Source organism: Miscanthus floridulus, chromosome 7, assembly GCF_019320115.1.
Source record: "Miscanthus floridulus cultivar M001 chromosome 7, ASM1932011v1, whole genome shotgun sequence".
Classification (NCBI taxonomy): domain Eukaryota; kingdom Viridiplantae; phylum Streptophyta; class Magnoliopsida; order Poales; family Poaceae; genus Miscanthus; species Miscanthus floridulus.
Genome location: NC_089586.1, coordinates 80509494 through 80528278, shown reverse-complemented (window position 1 = coordinate 80528278; position 18785 = coordinate 80509494). Strand labels below are relative to the sequence as shown.

At 47.6% G+C, this 18785-nt stretch overlaps 3 protein-coding genes, 1 non-coding gene and 1 pseudogene across 5 annotated transcripts; 4 read left to right on the top strand and 1 right to left on the bottom strand.

Annotated features, from left to right (window-relative positions):
- The first annotated feature begins 4226 nt into the window (after nt 1-4226).
- On the top strand, nt 4227-9309 carry LOC136463563 (protein WVD2-like 7). 2 transcript variants are annotated; one of them, XM_066462551.1, is made up of 10 exons: nt 4227-4430; nt 5067-5207; nt 5549-6151; nt 6837-7328; nt 7583-7629; nt 7701-7778; nt 7862-7934; nt 8133-8231; nt 8572-8660; nt 8885-9308. In XM_066462551.1, exons 2-10 carry the CDS (start codon nt 5133-5135, stop codon nt 8907-8909), a joined length of 1581 nt encoding a protein of 526 aa, XP_066318648.1. In that variant the 5' UTR covers nt 4227-4430; nt 5067-5132; the 3' UTR covers nt 8910-9308. The 2 variants fall into 2 exon arrangements, with proteins under 2 accessions (XP_066318648.1, XP_066318650.1); XM_066462553.1 differs by lacking the exon at nt 4227-4430 and adding an exon at nt 4455-4701 and having other exon boundaries at nt 8885-9309.
- A 1271-nt stretch (nt 9310-10580) lies between these two features.
- Nucleotides 10581-14033, top strand: LOC136463562 (uncharacterized). The gene is made up of 2 exons (XM_066462550.1): nt 10581-11635; nt 13415-14033. Exons 1-2 carry the CDS (start codon nt 10685-10687, stop codon nt 13538-13540), a joined length of 1077 nt encoding a protein of 358 aa, XP_066318647.1. The 5' UTR covers nt 10581-10684; the 3' UTR covers nt 13541-14033.
- An 888-nt stretch (nt 14034-14921) lies between these two features.
- LOC136463561 (molybdopterin synthase sulfur carrier subunit) lies at nt 14922-15740 on the bottom strand. The gene is made up of 2 exons (XM_066462549.1): nt 15587-15740; nt 14922-15466 (listed from the first exon to the last, which is right to left on the bottom strand). The coding sequence occupies exons 1-2, from the start codon at nt 15603-15605 to the stop codon at nt 15144-15146; spliced, it is 342 nt and encodes a 113-aa protein (XP_066318646.1). The 5' UTR covers nt 15606-15740; the 3' UTR covers nt 14922-15143.
- Nucleotides 15741-15764: 24 nt separating this feature from the next.
- TRNAS-AGA (transfer RNA serine (anticodon AGA)) lies at nt 15765-15846 on the top strand. Its single transcript has one exon. It is a non-coding gene; the product is annotated as a tRNA-Ser (tRNA).
- Nucleotides 15847-16139: 293 nt separating this feature from the next.
- On the top strand, nt 16140-18542 carry LOC136463559 (APO protein 3, mitochondrial-like; annotated as a pseudogene).
- The last annotated feature ends 243 nt before the right edge of the window (nt 18543-18785 follow it).

The window sequence follows — 18785 nt, the reverse complement described above, 5'->3', positions numbered from 1 at the left end:
ACTAGCATTGTCATCACCACTACTATCATCATCATTTTATACCTTTCGTTCACCCTTGGCCATGAGGCATAGGTGTGTAGACGATGATGACGGTGGTGTCGGTGGATGCAGTGAAGAACCAATCACAAGAGCGGTCACCTTCTCCTTCTTATTTTCACTTTCATCATCGGATGAGCCGCTTGAAGATTCAATGTCCATGAGCTAATCACCAACAATATAGGCCTTGCCATTCTTCTTCTTCTTATGAAATTCCTTCTTCTTGCCATCCTTCTTGTTGTATGGTTTGTTGTTCTAATTCTTCTCATCATCATCATCATCATCATCATCACTTGAGTCATCTTTCTTGCCCTTGTACTTCTTTTCGTACTTGTCTTTTTTGGGTTTGGGGCATTGATGAGCTAGATGACCAAGATCTCCACAATTGTAGCAATCCATTTTGGAGATGGGCTTCCTTCTACTACTAGTGAAAAAATTCTTTTTCTTGCCATCAAACTTGACACCATTCATTTTAGCTTCTTCAGCATCTTGGTGGTTCTTCTCACCATGAGAGTAAGGCTTGCATCATCAATCTCATCATCACTTGAGCTATCATGATCAACTTTTGCTTTGCCCCTCTTCTCTTGGCTAGCCTTGAAAGCCAAATCTTTCTTCTTGGTAGAAGAGGAGCCATCTTGAGGAGTGATGTGCATGTGCATTGATCTTCCCCTAATATTTGAGTTGGCGTAGTGGTGGAAAGATTACTTTGATGAAGCACCATCACAATATGCCCATACTTGTCAATGGAGAGGACATTCAAAATCTTTCTCACAACATCAGATGGTTGCATTTGAGTGAGTCCAAGTCCATTGACTTCCTCTACAAGAACATTCAAATGTAAATACATTTCATTAGCATTTTTACTAGGAAGCATTTCAAATAAGTTAAGCTTCTTCATTACAAGGTGGTAGTGTTCCTCAAGCTCACTCTTGGTTCTCTCATGGAGCGCATAAATATCCAACCATAATGAATGAGCGTCTTTGTGGTTCCACACATGGTTAAAAACATCCTTGCAAAGGCCTCTAAAGAGAGTATTTCTAGCCTTTGCATTCCACTTCTCGTAGTGAACCTCATCACCGTAAAGGTTAGAGGGATCCCTAGGTGTTGGAAAACCTTATGTGGTGGCTCTAAGCACTCCAACATCTAAAACCTCTAGATACGCCTCCATACGAATTTTTCAATAAGAAAAATCATCTCCCTCAAAGATAGGAGGAGATCCATCCCCGTAGGGACATCTTGCTCAAGGCGGTTAAGCCTAATTTAAGGAGCACGAGACTTTGATACCAATTGAAAGGATCAAGATGCCCAAGAGGGGAGGGGGTGAATTGGGCTAATTCTAAATTTCTTTCAATAATTAAGCCCTACACTTAGCCCATTTCACCCCCTTGTGCCTAGAAGTGTTTCTATTGTTCTATCGTACAAGAGTTTTGCACCTAGGTTCCAATCCTACTCTAGCATGACAATTCTAGGAATATTGAGACATGAATTAAATTGCTCAAATATAAATGCTTAAAGTAAAGAGAGGAAGATGAATGCATCGATGTTTTTCTGAGGTATCGGAGAGTCGTCACTCCCCACTAGTCCTCGTTCGAGCACCCGCGCAAGGGTGTAGCTCTCCCTTGATCTGCACAAGGATCAAGTGCTTTCTACGGGCTGATTCTTTGACACTCCATCGCGGTAAATCACCCACAACTGCTCACACCATGACTTGGGCCATCCACAAGCTCTGTTGGATGATCACCAAGTTCCCAATCACCACCAAGCCGTCTAGGTGATGGAGATCACCAAGAGTAACAAGCATAAACTCTCACTTAACCAAGATAAGCCTAATGAGAAGGCTGGACGCACACTTGCTACTCCTTATGCACTAATGAGATCCTTAATCTTAGATTATCAAATCTCAATCACCCCACTAGGCTCTTGCTATCCCTTGCACTCCAAAGGTGTTTCTCAGCTGAACATATGGGCAAGAGTACTAAGTTGGATGAGTAGGAGAGGTATTTATACTCCTCACTTCTAAACATACTCGTTGGGGTCCAACTCAGCACATTTCAGGGTGATCGGACGCTCAGGTCAAAGTGACCGGACGTGTCCGGTTAGTGACCAATGGCTACATGATGCCAACCCAGTTATCAGAGACTGAACTCTGACTAGCATCTGGTCGCCACCCATCAGACGTGTTCAGTCAAAAAATTCCTTCTCTAGATTACTATTGTTGACCGAACACTACCTCTAGTGCATCAGGTCACAATGTTCTCAGCGTCCGGTTAAAAGGAAAACCCTAGCAACGCGAGCTAATACTGATCGGACATGGTATCTATGAGTCCAGTCCAACATTCGGTCGAAGAACACACCCTAGCAGCGCGAGCTAACACTGACCGGACACGGCACCTGTGCGTCCGGTTCAGCGCCCGATCATCATCCAAGTCTTCATTCACCTCAAATTTTACCAACTTTGTGAACGACATCGACTTCAACGGATCTATGGGTTATCCTTGAGCTACCTAGTGCTAAGTTTGATAAGTGTGCACCACACCTAAACTATTAGACTCATCTAGGTCGAGCTACTAGTTCATACCCCCTTAATAGTACGACCAAAGGAAAAGAAACAAAGTCCTAAACTACTCTAAGTGTCTCTCCAATGTCAAACGACACTTAGAACTAGTCCGTACTTAACCTTGTCGTCCATCCTTTGAAAACCGAAGTGATTTCCATCGATAGGGGCATGAAAAACATAATTGCTCAATCAATCACCATTACCATGACCTAACGCAAGGTGCCTCTGCAAAACATACGTTAATCACAGTAATCTTATGTCATCATTAATTATCGAAACCAACTAGGGCCTAGATGCTTTCAGAAAACAAAGGAACTGGCTCATTCGTAGGAATAACATACATAGGCACGTCTCCCTTACCTTGATTCGAATTTAAGGCTGCTAAGTCATAGGGCCGCTTGACTGGGTACTGTATCCCCCTAATGCGGTAGAATGCTCTTCGTATGAGAATTTGAAACATACTCATTCCATCCAAAAAAATGAAATTCTAGATTTTGGATAAGTCATTTTTTAAGTTTATTCAAGTTTATAGGAAAAATATAAACATTTATGTCTCCAATTAGGTTTACTATGAAAATATATTCCATAATCAATTTTGATGATACTTATCCAGTATCATAAATGTTAGTAATTTGTTGTATAAATTTGGTCAGACTTAAAATTGTTTTACCATTTGAGAAGTGAAATGCATTCTTTTGAGGAGAGTATATGATTTGAAATTGCCACATCCAAGAGGCCAAGACTCTTTTTTCTTTGCCATCATTTCCTTCATAGAAGTGCCGACAAGCACATAATGCTAGAAAAGTGGAAGCCCCTCCTTCAATACTTTGGAACAATATCCATGGGTTATTTGTTTTTATGGATAATTGGACCTTGACAAATTTTGGGTAACACAACAAAATATAGTGAAAGAACTGTGAGAACCATCCCATCCTCCTGGTGAAGTGTCACCAACATCTTGTTAGAGGTAGTTTTAGTTCATGTTGTAAGCGGGCCAACAAATGATTTCACTTAATAATTTTCATTTGCATTAGGGTTCACGGGTGAGGTAAAGTGAACTTCGATAAAACTTAAGGTTGAAAGGACTTTCTTCAGCCCATAAACAATTTTCAGTCTGATCGGTTGGCTGCAAGCGACGAGGCCTGCCCATAAAATTTGCATCTATCCTCTGCAAATTTCAAAATCCCCATCTTAAGTTTGAAAGTACTCCCTCTGTTCCTAGATATCTATCGTTTTCATTTCTCGAGAAATAACTTTGACTTAATATATATTTAAAAAATATTAAATATTTATAGTATATAACTAGTATCATTGAAAATATATTTGAATCTAGTTTTTTAATCAATTTTGTATGTATTTTCCAGGAATCCTGCACGTGCACCAACAGCGACAGGCCTAGAGCCCTACACCAACGAGGCCTGCCCACGCGCGCACAGCCCGAGGCCGTCCTCGACGAGGGCAAGAGCCCAGGCAATTTTCAATCCCGGAACCCGAAGCCCAGGAGGCCCACGAGTGCGTCGAAACGGTACGCCAACGCACGCCGGCGACTCGGCGAGCCGCGCCGCCTTTAATTCGAACGTTGGAGTCCACCAGGCCACCATATCCATCCCCGCAGCCGCAGGAGACACCGGCACACCGCGACAGCATTTAACTAGCGTGCGTCACCTCCCGTCCTACTCCTCCGTCGAAGCTCCGAGCCGTTAGAGCAGCCCCCCGCCTTCTCCTCGCCAACGCCACCGCACTAAAGAGGGCGGATTAATTCCAGGGCGAGGGCGAGCCTCCTCACCTCCATTACGATTCGTCTCCGCTCACCCCCTTCCTCAGTGAGGATTAGCTGGTGAGCCCTCAACCTCCGCACTTCCGGCCCGCGTCCCTTTCGATCGGCCGGTCTTGATGGGTTCCGCTAGTGCTGCGGTTGGGACTGGGACTCGCGCGGCCTTCGGTTGGTGAGCGCCGCCGTGGTGTCCTTGGTTGGTAGGGTTCCCGGATCCCCGCTTCCCGGGGTACTAGTGTACTAATACTACCGCGCACGCGCAGCCGGGTTTCTTGCTGGCGGGCGCGCGTTCGTGCGCGGCCCTTTGGTGGCTTGGAATTGGATGCTCTTCGAGGTAGGATGACTGGGAGGGTCGCCGTGCGCGCCCCAGTTCTTGCCAACCGTGTCTTTCTTTGGTTTGGGTTCCGTTGCTACATGCGTTTGCTGGATGTCGATTTGCCGTCTCATACTCTCGTTAGCGGCCTTGCTGGCGACACGCGAGCGATTTTGTCTCAGGCCTTGCTGGCGACACGCGAGCGATTTTGTCTCAGTGTGCTCTATTGTTTTGGGCTTTAAGGGATTCCGGTCGAGAAGCAAATCTTGCGGATTTGGGTTTCAGACATCCTGTTTCTTGTTTCAATCTGGCGGTTTTTGTTTTGCTCATCCTGACACCGTGGTTCCCAATGCCGTGCTTATGTGATGGTAAATTTGGTGCTGCAGAGATCTGTACATTCCTGCTCTGGCTGAGGCTGCCTAGGCAGGTAGTAACAACAGCAAGAAGCAACAATGGTTGCTGATGTTGGGCTGAGATTCAACGGCTGGTCATACTCAGATTTGCCTTACAACGACCACAATGCACAGGTTACATTCTGCTTTCCTAATCATTCATTCCTCGATAATTTCTTAGAACTGTCAACTGAAATCTTGGACCTGTGTAGTTCCCAAATGTGAAATGTGGTAATGCGGTTAGAAGTTATTTTGATATGACAGACTGATGCTGAGTTTCCAAATGTGAAATGTGGTAATGCGGTTAGGAGTTATTTTGATATGACAGACTGATGCTGCTTAGATCCAGGCTTTGTACCTTCCTAATGTTCTCTTACAAGTCTAGATAACGGCTCTGTGTATTGTTCTTTGTCATTCAGCTCTTTTGGCTAATCAAATGTCATGAATTCTCATTTTTCTTTTTGCCTGGTTTTCAGGATTCTTCAGTTCAGCAAATGGTGCTCGATCATGGTTCAGTGTCATTTGGTAGATTTGCTGCAGAATCCTTGTCATGGGAAAAACGGTCAGTGTTTGAACATAACAGACGCCAAGAGGAACTAAGCAAGCTCACAGCCCCTGGTTTGGTTGCACAAAAGAAGGCATTCTTTGAAGAATATTACAAGAGGGCAAGGCATCTCAAGGCTCAGGGGGGATTGCATCAGACTGGAGCCACAATGGAGGAGAACGACGACAGTACTGTTGGCCATAGCAGCCAAGCAGATGCAGCATCTATGTCTGAAGATCCAGTAGCCTGTGCTCCAAGTTCTACCAGTTTTGAGCCTTCCACTGAAATTGGCTCATCAAATGAGAGCAAATGCCAAGATGCTCATGACCTCGGGTACTTGACATTTAATCCTTTATTTTCTCAGACAGCATGCTTGCCAAACATTCAAGAAGAGGAGAGGTCACGCTCTGGTCAAAAGCTTGGATCAAGGATTGTCTTAGCAAGTCTACAATCAGAATATCTCAAAGTTGATCCTGAGAAGAGTGGGGCAAGCAAAAATGTACCTATTATTAATAGGTCAAGAAAGGTATCAAAGGTAATGTCCATATCAAATGTCGTGAAAATATTTTTTGTCTTGATTTCCACTGTAGTGGGGATATTGGTATTCTATTTTAGAAAATTCTTGACAATCGCACAATAATAAAGGTGTTGCTGCATGGCTAGATACTTCAAGATTTGGATGATTATTTACTTTGTAGAATGTAGATTCATTGACAAAATAACAAATATTATACATCTACGTGCTCATTTATTTGCTTCAAATACATTAATAGTGCTGATCTCACCTAGATTGCAAGATTTGGATATTGATTTAGTACATAGCTACATGGATAAAATAACAACCTTTTAGCAGGGATCATAAAAGTGATAAAGCACATGTATGTTTTATTTACTTCAAATACATGATTTGTGCAGAGATCGTGGCTTTGAGCAAGTTCTGAAGTTCCATCCTTAATGTAGTAGGGAGGGTTTAATTACCAGAATATATCTTTGTTCTGTATATAAATTTGAACAAATTTGGCAACTTTCTGAATAATACTAAATACCCCCTCCCCCTCCTCCTCTCTCTCCCCCCCCCCCCCCCCCCCCCCCCACCCCCCCCCCCCCCCCCCCCACACACACACACACACACCCCTGTGTTTATAGATATAAGATGTCATTGAAACTTAAGTTTTGGACTTTGTTTATCTGATACATCTCTGTCTATTACCTTATCTCAGGACCTGCCAACTTCTGTTATCAACATCCCAAGGGTAGATTTAAGAAGGAATTCAGAAAACAGACCCTCTCGAGACTTGAAGGATCCATTCCACAAGAGAGTTGAGACGAAATTGCGTGCTTTATCTGATAGGATGGATGCTGATAGAACTGCGGCCTCTACTAGATCAGCTTCTTACCAACCTTCTGAGAGAGCGATGACTTCATCTAGATCTGCATATCAAGATAGACCAGCAATGTCTTCTAGATCCAGTGTGTGTCAGAACACCAGTAGAGCCTTGGCACCTTCTAAATTAGCTGCTCAAGCTTCTCATAAATATCTTAAAGTTGTGAAGGGTTCAGATGCCAAACCCCATGGAATTTACGTTAATAAAGGATCAAGTGCTTCTCTTGTTGCTTCTAGAAACAGTACTGCAACTGGGAAGTCGCCTGCAAAGATCTTGGTGGTGCCCAGTTCATCTCAAGTTAGTGCAAAAACTTCCAGGACTGCTCAGGTAATTTTGCCCCATCAACAAAACTCCATCAACTTCAAATGGTTGAACTTTTTGTCCAATCTGTTGCGTGCACCAGTGCATTTTTCCCATTGAGAAATAGAACTTCAGTTGCTTGATGCCATAAATGTACCATATAATTGTTTTTTTATACTAGTTCTGTGAAGTGCCAGAAGGGCTGATATCCTGATAAGTTTTCTGACCCTAAACTTGTCGATTAAAACATCTGTAACATGGTCGATACTATCATTTTGCAGGTTACATTGAAAAGATCAGCAGTACCTACCAGCGTAAAAAATAAAAGGTCTTTAATTCTCTCTGTTTCACATTGACTGGAAATATTACAGAATTGTTACTGATAGAGCTGATGATCAGGAAGCACACACTGGTGGCATTGGATGAAAAATACCCAAAGAGAGAATATGTGCGCAGATCTGCACCTCCAAGTGCAAGGTATAACTGTTTACGATTTGCTGAGTGGTTTGTTAATAGATATTCACTGAATCTGAATCTTAAGCTACTGTGGTCCTTTGCAGAAGCAGCTCCGAGAATCTCCCTCGTGCTGCAAAGGCACCTAAGATTTCAAATGTGACGAATCCGGTGTCCAAGGTAAAACCTTTGAGAACCCAGGTGGTGGTCCCACACAATATTGCAAGCATTGGTGGGATTAAAACTGATTAGCAGATTGGATTAAATCTTCTTGAGATGGGGTTTATTTTTGGTTGTGGAGGGATGCTGCAAGTTCATAGTGTTTTGTTTTGTTTCTTTGTCCTATTTATTAGCTGATTAAATCTTACTTTGTTGTAGACTGAAGTTGTGCAGAAGTCAAGGTCATCAAGTAATCTTGTTGGAGGAAGAAAGATGTTGACAAAGCGCTCTGCAAACTGCAATGAAGAAAACAGAAAGGTTGGATATTTCATTATTGAGCATTTCCTTCTGTCAATGATCTTGAATATTATTAAGGGCAGCTTCAATAGTGCCTTAAGAGCTAGGTCATAGAATATTTTATTCAATAAGGAGAGAGAATGATAAGCTATTCTTAGGATATATGTGTCTATGCGTACACATTTTTCTATATTAGCATGTTAGGTTACTTTATTTTTATAGATTTTTTAAAATTCGTATGAGTCTTCTTTCTTTACTAGATGCCAGCATTTGCTGATGCTTATCCTTGATCCATCTTCATTGCTACTAAAGTTTCTTTTTCCTCACTTTTGGATACCAACATAAACTAAAATTGGTACAGGTGATCCGTTCGCACACAGGAGACCAGGCTGAATCAAGCATGAGGAGCAATCTGAAGGGTGGCCCATCACTGACTAAGAACAAGCCACGGTAGGTCAAGCCACTGACCAAGCCACTGTGGTGTTCCCAGCAATTGCTCAGCACACATCCCTTTGCAACCATCCAGACATTCAGTATTAGCTTCAAACCGTGATCCAAATGTCTTTAACCATGACCACCTCAGAATCTTCTTGAACGCCTATGCTAGCTTGTGTTTGTCAGCACTTAGCACTGGCAGTTCCTAACAATGGTTCTGACCGGCCAATCTTTTTCAGGCAAGAGAGGCCACGATGGCGATGATTGCAGCCTGAAACCGTTGTTGCAGTTAGCGGCCTCAACTGGAGAAGCTCATCGTTTTGTTGGATCACGCCTCAAACTTCTCGATTCTCGTTAGCTTTGCAACACGAAATTGAGACAAAGCCCTTGTGCCGGACATTACGGGCAATGAAAAGCAGCTGAGTTCATACAGCAAGAAGACATGCCTTGTCTTGTAGCTGTAGGTCGTCGCATAGAGATGCGCAGTGGCTGGCTGCTCGCTGTTGTACGTGAATCTAGAGCAGATCCCCTTGATGTTGGAAGCGTTGTCGTCACTGTTGTAGGTTGTAACCCAACAACAGTCACAAGAGAATATAATGCAAATGCAATGGATTCTTCTTTGTCACGGTTGTGCAAGGCAGTATGGAAGGATGCGATGGATTCTTGGCGCTGCTGTCGTTACGGCCCGTGAGGCCGTGACATTTCTGGGCGTCGCGTTTGTTGCTGTTATGCGAAAGGGATATACACCCAGAATAACTTTCTTTTGCCGCCAAGATGGAAAGAAGTGGCTGGCCCTCAGGCCCTGGGTACTGATAAGATCCACGGGAAATGTCCGTGGCACGTCTCATGCATTACGAGGCTATAGGACTATTTGATACAATAGGTCAGGGCTTATTGCTAACTAGTTAAAAATTAGCTAAGATTAGCTCCAGTGCATTCAAACATAAGGTTAATACGTGGACTACTTTTTTATCAAAGTGTTAAACTAGTTGTTAGCTAATTAGCCAGCTAACCACAGCTAATCTAGGTTAATTTTTAACTCCAGCTAGTAGCTACTCATGTGTATCAAACATGTCCTATATCTAGGAGCCTGTAACAGTAACAAAGTATAGTGTTCAGTTCTGATTTTGGTTAGAACACAAGCAGACATTATTTTCTGCAGGATTAAGATCCTATTTAGATTGACTAAAATAAGTTGTTAACCGGTAAAACCATTTATAATAGCTCCATTTATAGTCTAACTTATAGTCCATTTTGAACTATTCAACGACCTATAGCCTCTAAAAAGCTATTCGCTGGTTTCTTTTCAGCAAGGGAAACATAGTTCCAGCCTGTTCGTTTCGGCTGGATTGCTCGTATCTGGCTTATAATTCATGGCTTGAACAGTATTTTCTCTCACACCAAACCAGTCAGTGGTACTTTTAGCCCAGGCTTATAAGCCAATCCAGCCGAAACGAATAGGCTGTTCATCTAGTCAGAACGTAAATCTGCCAACTAAAATATCAAGAAAATACTACTTAGCCACGTCATTCGACACTCTATCGCCGTGGCTTGTCGTGTCCGCATCTGGAGAGCGCCACGTATCCACAAGATCTGCCACGTCACCGCTGCGGTGGTGTCTCCGACTCGAGTTGGAGCCTGCCGTTTAGATATTCTTTTGCCTCGGCAAAAACCGCCCCCACTGCCACTAGGGGGTTCCAGAGAGCGTTGATATACACTCTATGACAACTGGGTCCCACGGCTGAGAACATTTGGAGGGCCCACTCCACACTCAGGCCAATGGGCTCTGCTGCGTGAGCGTAGTCGCGCGCTTTTTTCTCGTTATCCGACACGCGGGGCTGCAACGTGTCCCGCCTGGCCCTTCCCCACTCAACCTTTCCCTCGCCCACACCCTTCTGGTCTATGACCGCTGGGTCCCACCTGCCTGCGTCCTCTCCGCCTCGGCTCTCCCCCACACCGCCGCTCCCCTCCCTTGTCCCTTCCCCCCACCTCCCTTTCCATCCCGGACGAGACGGGCAGACGGCAGAGCCACCACGGCCATGGAGGACGCCGCCTCGGAGATCAGCGACTGGGAGGTGCTCTCTGCCACCTCCGCCTGCGGGGGTGGCGACGACGATGAGGTATTAATCGTCTCCGGCGGGGGCGGCGACGTCGTCCTCGACCACTTCGCCCTCACCCCCGACCCCGCAGCCGCCTGCCCCGGCGATGGCGAGGGCTCCTGGTCGGGCCCCGGGGGCTCCAGGGAAGGGTTAGAATTATTGGATGGATTCGATCCGATTCCGGAATCAAGTTCCGACCTCGCAGCTGGTGTTAGGAGCCAGCAGCCGCCTATAGGCGGCGTCGATGACGCCAGCGAAGAAGGCTCGATTCTTCAAGCCACCCTGGCGCGCGGTGCGACACGCAGCGCAGATGGAAATCAAGCGGAGGTGGTGGTAGACGCCGAGATTGAGCAGGAGAGTAATTCCGTGATTAGCCGCGGGGAATTGTGCCCGGTGCTGCAGCCGGCGCATCATGGCGTGGGAGAAACTCTGGATTCTGATGCAGCTACACCTGCAGGTGCCTCGCTCCAATGTGAGGTATCGGAGAGTTCCCTTGTGCAATTGGATGATGGAGAAATTGTTGCGGGTGTAGAAAGCTCATGCCTTGAGGATGCTGTGTCAAGTGATGGGATTCACGGTGAACAAGAAGAGCAGGTGCAAGGGAGCAACGCTAATGCTGCCACTGGTTGCGATGAACCAGATGGAGAGGCCAAGGATCGTGCTTTGCCGCTGGCTCACATGCCAGGTACTGAAGAGGGAGAGAAGCAATTTGTTGTCTGGTGGAGGCTGCCGTTCAAGCTGCTGCACTACTGTGCTTGGAAGGTGAAGCCGGTGTGGTCCTTCTCCATTGCCGCGGCATTTCTCGGCCTGGTCGTGCTGGGGAGGAGGATGTACAGGATGAAGCGCAAGGCAAGGGGCTTGCCCCAGATTAAGATTGCGTTTGATGATAAGGTAAGCTCTTTGCTACTGTTGAATACATCTGTTGCTATATTAGAATTATATATGGACCTGATTCTGATTGTGGTTTAGTCCTGGACAATGCATAAGTAGCATATATAGCTGATATGAATAGTGGGAGACTTAATTGATTCATGAAATAGTTTATTTGGTGGACATAATTTGTTATGAGAATTGATGGATGAATTATGATCAATACCGAGTCATTAACTTGAAACATCACAGCCAGTGGATATAATATTTAGGCACAAATATCTAGAAAAACAAGATACATACGAATCATAATTTACGTCTATGCTGTAAAAGTGATCGCAACCTGTATTCTCTGCAACTTTTTCATGAACGTTGATTCGCATGGTCTTATTGATGAACTTGCTTCCAAATTGGGTGTGAGGTGATAAGAGTTTAAGCATAAATAGCACACAGTTATTGGCACAACAGCATATTGAGCAATTAATGAATTGTAGAGTTTAAACGTTCTTTTCTTTTGAGAAGAGTATTTTTGCTGCGTTAAAAAAAAAGAAGAGTATTTTTGCTAAATCATTTTCCGAAATAATGCAGTATATATGCAGGGAGTTTCTTTGCCATTATATTGGCAGTGGGTTTAGATAATTCCCGAAAACTCAGCACTCTATAGGGGTTCGTTGTCTTATGGGATCTATAACTGTTTGCTATGATCATGTCTCTGGGGCTTTGCAATATTATTTTTCCTCCTTGAACTATGGGTATGGGAAACATATCCTCTCGTGCTACCACTGGCAGCCTTCACACTTCACTTGGAGAGAGGTGTGTTCATTAGTTATGTTCGGTTTCTCACACTGGTCTCAAAATCAAAGTTTTTTTTCCAGATTTTCTCATGACCAACCCCAATTTGGTTAATGCATAATATGGTCATAACTGCTACCCAGTAAGGCAGTATCCCTCATGTAGGGGATGTATTAAGAGGCACCTGCCGGTGTGCTTGACTATGGCTGACGGAAATTGGTATTATATCTTCCGTTAAATGACATTGAATTAGGATTTTGTTTAGTCAGTGTTGGCAAGCCAGGACCAAAGATTAATTTTTTTGTCATACTTCATTTTTTTTTAACGGCGCCACCTTGGCACGGCCTTCTTTGGAGGCCTGGTGCGGGACGGGGGTTCAAACCCCCGCCGGCTGGCTCCTCCCGTGGAGTCTTAACCGCTGGGCTACATGCCCATCCGCGTCATACTTCAATTTGGATACCATCATACCATAGCTTTCTTTGTCCCCCTTCTTTCCAGAATGGAAGTCATGGCTCACTATAGCTAAGTTGAGGCATGTCGATTGGTTTCCATATGGAAGTGAAGAGGATAACAATAGTACCTGCCCTACTTCCCATAGTGTTCACACCCAGAAACCCCAAAATGCACAGTCCTATTATCATGGAGAAGTAAGGGCTATCAATTGCACCTCGCTGTTCATTTTCAAATAGATGTAACACCATTTTCAGATGGGAAAGGACACCAGGGTACAATTATTGTGAACCATGAAAAACAAGCTAATAAAATGACTTGTGGCTAGGCACTCACTTTCTACGTTTAAGATGACAAGGTACTAAAATGACTTGTGGCTAAGCAGTGTGTGTTCACGCGCTTCTTCCTGCATTCCTTCAAACGATGAGTCAGTGGTCATAGTTGGTGGCATTTTATTGTGTTGACATCATTAGATTTCGATCAGGAGGTACAGCTCATGACCATACTTATCTTGCCAGGAAGTGTCTAACCATGTTTTTCCTTGGTGTGAAAATACAGAGGGCCTCCCAGTTTGCTGATCGCGCGGCACGTCTCAACGAAGCGTTCCTGGTAGCAAGACGTGTACCTATGCTAAGAACATCATCTGGTGCTACGCTTCCATGGTCAATGGTTCAGGACAGATGAGTGAAGCTGCTCAAAGTTCCATACGAAGGTTCCCACAAGCAACCATTCTAGATGATGAACTTCAGTACAAGCATCTGAATTGGCTTTGCCTATACCTTTTGTCTTAGATGACGCATCAAGGAGGATGCCAATGTTGATGTCCGTGGTCTCTCTCTCTTCTTTTTTCTTCCTTTAGTTTTTGTTTCTTTTTTGAGGAACCGCTTCTTGTGTTGTGCTCCTGGTTTTCATTTTTTTTAGCCCTTACTCTGTTTAGTCCATGGTCAGTGTGGTGGAGTCCTAAAATTTACCATTCGTACATACATGTTTTTTCTTGTTAATCTGGATGCTAGTGTGTGCAGTTTTCATGTGCTCTCTTTTGCCATTGTCGCCCTGTTGTGTACTTCTCACACTCCTGTACGGATGTACAGTGTACACTGATGATGATGTTGGCTTGTACGCCCAATCTTCAACCTCAATGCCAAAACAGTTATATCCTCTACAGCCATGCATTCAGCATCCTGCAGCTTGAAAGGTTATCTGCAGTGTTGTTTGATCTCAGCTGGTTCACGGTCCTACCGGGTACGCAAGGTTTTCGGTATGCTGCAGCTTGAATGCCTGCTGTGTTGTCTGATCAGAAGATCTGTGTTAGTCCCCTGTTGTCTGTTACTTATGCACAGATCCTCTGGGTGCGCAAGGTTTCAGAGGGTTAAAGAAAGCCAGGGTTGGTGTCCGTAACAGAGTTCTGAACTGAAAATTTTGGTTTAGAGGGAGCAGAACTGAGCAGCCCTTGGTGGATCCTGACCATTCCGGTAATTGAAGAACAGACTTTTTTTCCCCCAACCCAGTATGATGGCATGGTCGTCTTCGCTTTAACAGTACCAGCTCTGAAGTAAACTACTCTATTTCAATAGCGGCGGCATTTACTACCTATGGTAGCTAGTTCCATGACGCCATTGGGTATGGAACACCACTTATATAGGACCATGAACCAAAAGAAAAAAATGCAGAACTTTTTTAGTTTAGTAATATATATAGCTGAGTAATCAAGAGCTACCAGCAAGTTAAGAGGGCAGCATCAGTGACATGAACACCAAGGACAGCATATTTTGCATTTGGCAAACATAGAGCCGCCTCTACTTTACTTGTTCATTCATAATTTTCTTTACTTTTTCTTGCAAAGAAGATAGTAATTGCTTTGATTTATCTTTTTGAACCGTTTCTAATTTTTCTGAAGGATTTGTTTGGATTGTAGCTCCAGGATTAGCTAGCGAACGAGTTTTTTTTTTTTCATTGTGAACAATTTGCAAGGAGAATTTTCAGTATGTACTGCATTCATGCTATCATTGGTGTCTATCAGTGATCAGTGGTGAGCGAGTAACACATTTATCAACATCCAAGGAGAAATTTCAAGCTAGTAGCATTCATTTCATCCATTCTTTCACAACAAATATTATTGATCAATGTGAACAAAATTGTAATCAAGAACAAGAGATTATTTTATCGAGCATATAATTTCAATTTGGGGTAACAAGGAAGAAGGGAGAGGAACATTCTCTCTCTCTCTCTCTCAATGATTTATGTGTTTATATCTTTTCACCTCCACACAAGTCGGTCGTGGTTAACCTCAGCCGCCACTGATGGGCGGTATGACAGCGAGCTCGTCGCCGTCGGCGACGGCGGTGGACTCGGCCGCGTACTCCTCGTTGAGCGCGAGCACGACGGAGCCCCGGATCTCCTCCAGCTTGGGGAACTGCGCCAGGACCCGGGCGAGGCACTCCCCCGCGGTGCTCCCCGGCGGCACCTCCAGCGCCGAATCCGCCACGCCCGTCAGGTCCCGCGCGCGGGCGAAGAAGAGCACCTTCACCGTCGCCGCGGCTGGCGCTGCTGCCTGTTCTTCGGCCGCCGCGGGGGGCATCTCCTCCTCCAACTGCTCCGGAGCGGCGGCATCTGGGAGCAGCAACAGGGGATGAGATGAGCGGTTGATTCATATCAGGTGGGGGATAAAACCGATCGGTGATGATTCGTGCTAGGGCCAGCGGCGTAGAAGCGACGCGATCGGCAGGTTACCTTTGGGGTTCTTCGCCATCGCCGGAGGAAAGAAGCGGCTGGCTGCAGGCTGCTGTGCTGCCGGCTGGAGACTAGTCTTATTCCGGAGTCAGAGGACGACGCAAAAAGCGAGATGGCTTCGTTGTTACTTAGTAACCACATCAGACAAATTCGATGCTGTGGAAAATTCAGCACGCAAGTGGTCGTGCCGGAGTGGTTATCGGGCATGACTAGAAATCATGTGGGCTTTGCCCGCGCAGGTTCGAATCCTGCCGACCACGTTTTTGATAGAATTTGTTCTTGGCATTCGTATTTTTTGGCATTCTTCTCGCAAAGCCCCGTCGCCGTAGTAGTTCACGCAAATGTGTTCAAACTCTCACGTCCTTTTGTATCCGTCAGTCTGAAAATCGATCAATGGAATGCTCACTGATTTGATTATTTTATTCTAACCACCCCACCCCGTGCCACTTCCATAGTTGATGATTGTTATCAACTTATCATTCGCATCCTTCCAGTTCCACACCAAAAATATGAAACAAAACTGACAAAGACTCGAGGTCGCCGTTCAGCGGCCTCTCCTAGCCGCCCTCCGCAATCCATAGGCGGACCCCGACTCCGGCAGTCCCTCGGCCGGCGACCGCCCGAGGCCCCGAGTGGTGACCGGAGGTTGAAGACGAATCGGGCACCCGAGGCCCCGAGCGAGGGGCACAACGGCGCGTGACTGGGCCGTCTCCGTCTGGCCAGGCTGCCAGGCCCAATGGCGGAGTGGCCCATCTCGCTAACTGGACCTTAGGGCAAGCAGAGCAGGGCCACAGGCCAGCGGCCACGACGCTCGACGCTCGCACCCACGGACTCGGGCGCTTGGCGGCGGGGGCGGCGCTCCAAGGCGGCAAGGCCGCAAGACGGAAGGGCGGGCGGTCGCCGGTCGGCACGGGCACGCGGCGGCTCCCCGATCGGCTGCTCCCTCTCCCAGCTCCCCCTCTCAGGTCCCAGCGCGTGGCTGATCGGCAGTCAGCCAGCAGCCAGCAGCCGCGGCCCGCGGGAGAGTGGAGACGGCCGGTCCTGGTTGGCAGCAGGCGGAAGCAGCCGCGGCTCGGCGGCTGGCCGGCTGCGCTCGGCGGCCAGCGCGCGGTGCGCCTGCGTCGCTTGCGCTCCGCCCTACCTGAAATGTTTGGCTGGGTCCGTCACTTCCGCTACCGTTGGCAGCTTGCCGAATTGAGCTCGGCCGCGCCTGCCTCTACCCCTACGCGCGGCCTGAGCTCGCCCGCGCCTGCCTCTGCCCTTACGCGCGGCCGCCGAACGCTGCTCGCGTGAGCGTGTTCCCCCACTGCGCGGTCGCGCCCGTCAGGTGCTCGACAGAATGCTGTTTCAGCCCTAGCGCCGCCGCGCACGTCTGACAGATGAAGGGGACCCTCGGCGTCCGATCCAGAGCGCCGCGCGCGTCGCTGCGTGTTCTCTTCCCGCGGCAGCTAACCGCGCGGGCGAGATGGCTGCAGGGCGGCGGCGGGTGGACAGGGGCTCCGGAGGAGGACGAGGCGGCGGTCCCGTACGCCGTACGTGCCTCGGCCGGGTAGGAAGTGGGAGCGGAAGCCGTACGTGACGCCGATGAAGGTGCTCATCCGGCGGGCCAAGGAGGAGAGGCAGGCCCGCCGGGAGAATCCGTGCCGCGTGCTCGAGCACCCGCCCGACAACGGCCTTGTCGTGCCGCACCTCGTCGACGTCGAACGCCGCCGCGTGCACGCCGCGAGGAAGAGGCTCCTCGACGGCCTGACCAGGCTCGTCGAGGGCGAGGGCGCCATCCCGGTGAAGCGATGCAGGTGAGGGACACTCTGCTCGGAAGCGCCACGGCTCACGAAATCAGTCAGCAGTGATGGAACTATGGCATGATGGATTCTTGTTGTTGCCAGGTTCTGCTCGGAGGTGCACATCGGCCGCGTCGGGCACGAGATCAGGACGTGCGAAGGGCGTAGCAGCGGCGCGAGGAACTCCCTGCACGTGTGGCGGCCGGGGACCGTGCGGGACGTCGTCGGCTTCCCCTACTGCTACCACCTGTTCGAACGCGTCGGGAAGCCCAGAGTCGTGCACAAGGAGAAGTACGACGTGCCGAGGCTCCCAGCGATCCTGGAGCTCTGCATCCAGGCCGGCGTCGACGTCCAGCGCTACCCGACCAAGCGGCGCACCAGGTCAGTCTACTTCATTGAAGGCAGGATCGTGGACTTTGAGCCGGACGACGAAGCAGCTGGGACGTTACCTGAACCGCCAGCGTGCACACCATCGTTGTCTACAGCTGTGTCAACCATAATAAGTTCAACTTCTCCTGATGTTGTTAGCGAAGAAGAGGAAAAGGAGGAGATCACCGTGACTGAGCTTGCGTCGAGGACACTGCAATCGTGGCTGGACATGAGGTCCGGCGCGGCGAGGCTGATGAAGAAGTACAGCGTCCACACCTGCAGCTACTGCCCGGACGTGCAGGTCGGCCCCAAGGGGCACAAGGTGCGGATGTGCAGGGCCACCAAGCACCAGCACGGCAGGAGGCCACGGTGGACGACCTGGTCCCGCCCAACTACGTGTGGCACGTCGCGGACCCCGCCGGCGACGAGTCGCCGCCGTTGGCCAACGAGCTCAAGCGGTACTACGGCAAGGCCCCTGCGGTGGTGGAGCTGTGCGTGCAAGCTGGCGCGCCCGTGCCCGCTGCGTACCAGAGCATGATGCGGCTCGACGTCGTGCCGCCAGCGCGCGACGAGTATGACCTCGTCGCCTGAGGCTGTAGCGCGTTGTGTGGCCTTGTTCGTTTCGTTGATTGAGGATGATCTCCCGTGTGCTTGAAATGTGAGAAGTCCGGCCGGGTTTGAATTGTGAGAATGCAGGGTTGTTGTATTGTGTGTCGAACGAACAGTTTGCAGCTGTATTTAGATGAACGCTGTCACGATGCAGAACAAATTTCTTGATGCTTTCCTGCCACTCTTGGGCAGCTTCTCATCGATGCAGCTGTGACTGCAACTTGCTTCCTGTTGTTGCTGATGAAGCTGCTCAAATGGCCATTTTTGGAAAAGATAAGAGTGTTGCAGCCTGTGTGATTGGAATGGTAGATGGTGGTTTGTTTTTGAGTGTTCGGTCCTAGTATTAAGTGTGAAGACTTCTTTCATGACCGTAAGTAGTGTTTCTATTTCCCTTCAAGTTTGGGTATTTACTCTTTATAGGGATAATATAATATTTTCCC

Coding starts and splice junctions, on each gene's coding strand:
- LOC136463563 (XM_066462553.1), top strand. CDS start 5,133: ATGGTTGCTGATGTTGGGCTGAGATTCAACGGCTGGTCATACTCAGAT. Junction 7,329..7,582: donor AAACTTCCAGGACTGCTCAG/GTAATTTTGCCC, acceptor ATCATTTTGCAG/GTTACATTGAAAAGATCAGC. Junction 8,661..8,884: donor CTGACTAAGAACAAGCCACG/GTAGGTCAAGCC, acceptor AATCTTTTTCAG/GCAAGAGAGGCCACGATGGC.
- LOC136463562 (XM_066462550.1), top strand. CDS start 10,685: ATGGAGGACGCCGCCTCGGAGATCAGCGACTGGGAGGTGCTCTCTGCC. Junction 11,636..13,414: donor AGATTGCGTTTGATGATAAG/GTAAGCTCTTTG, acceptor GTGAAAATACAG/AGGGCCTCCCAGTTTGCTGA.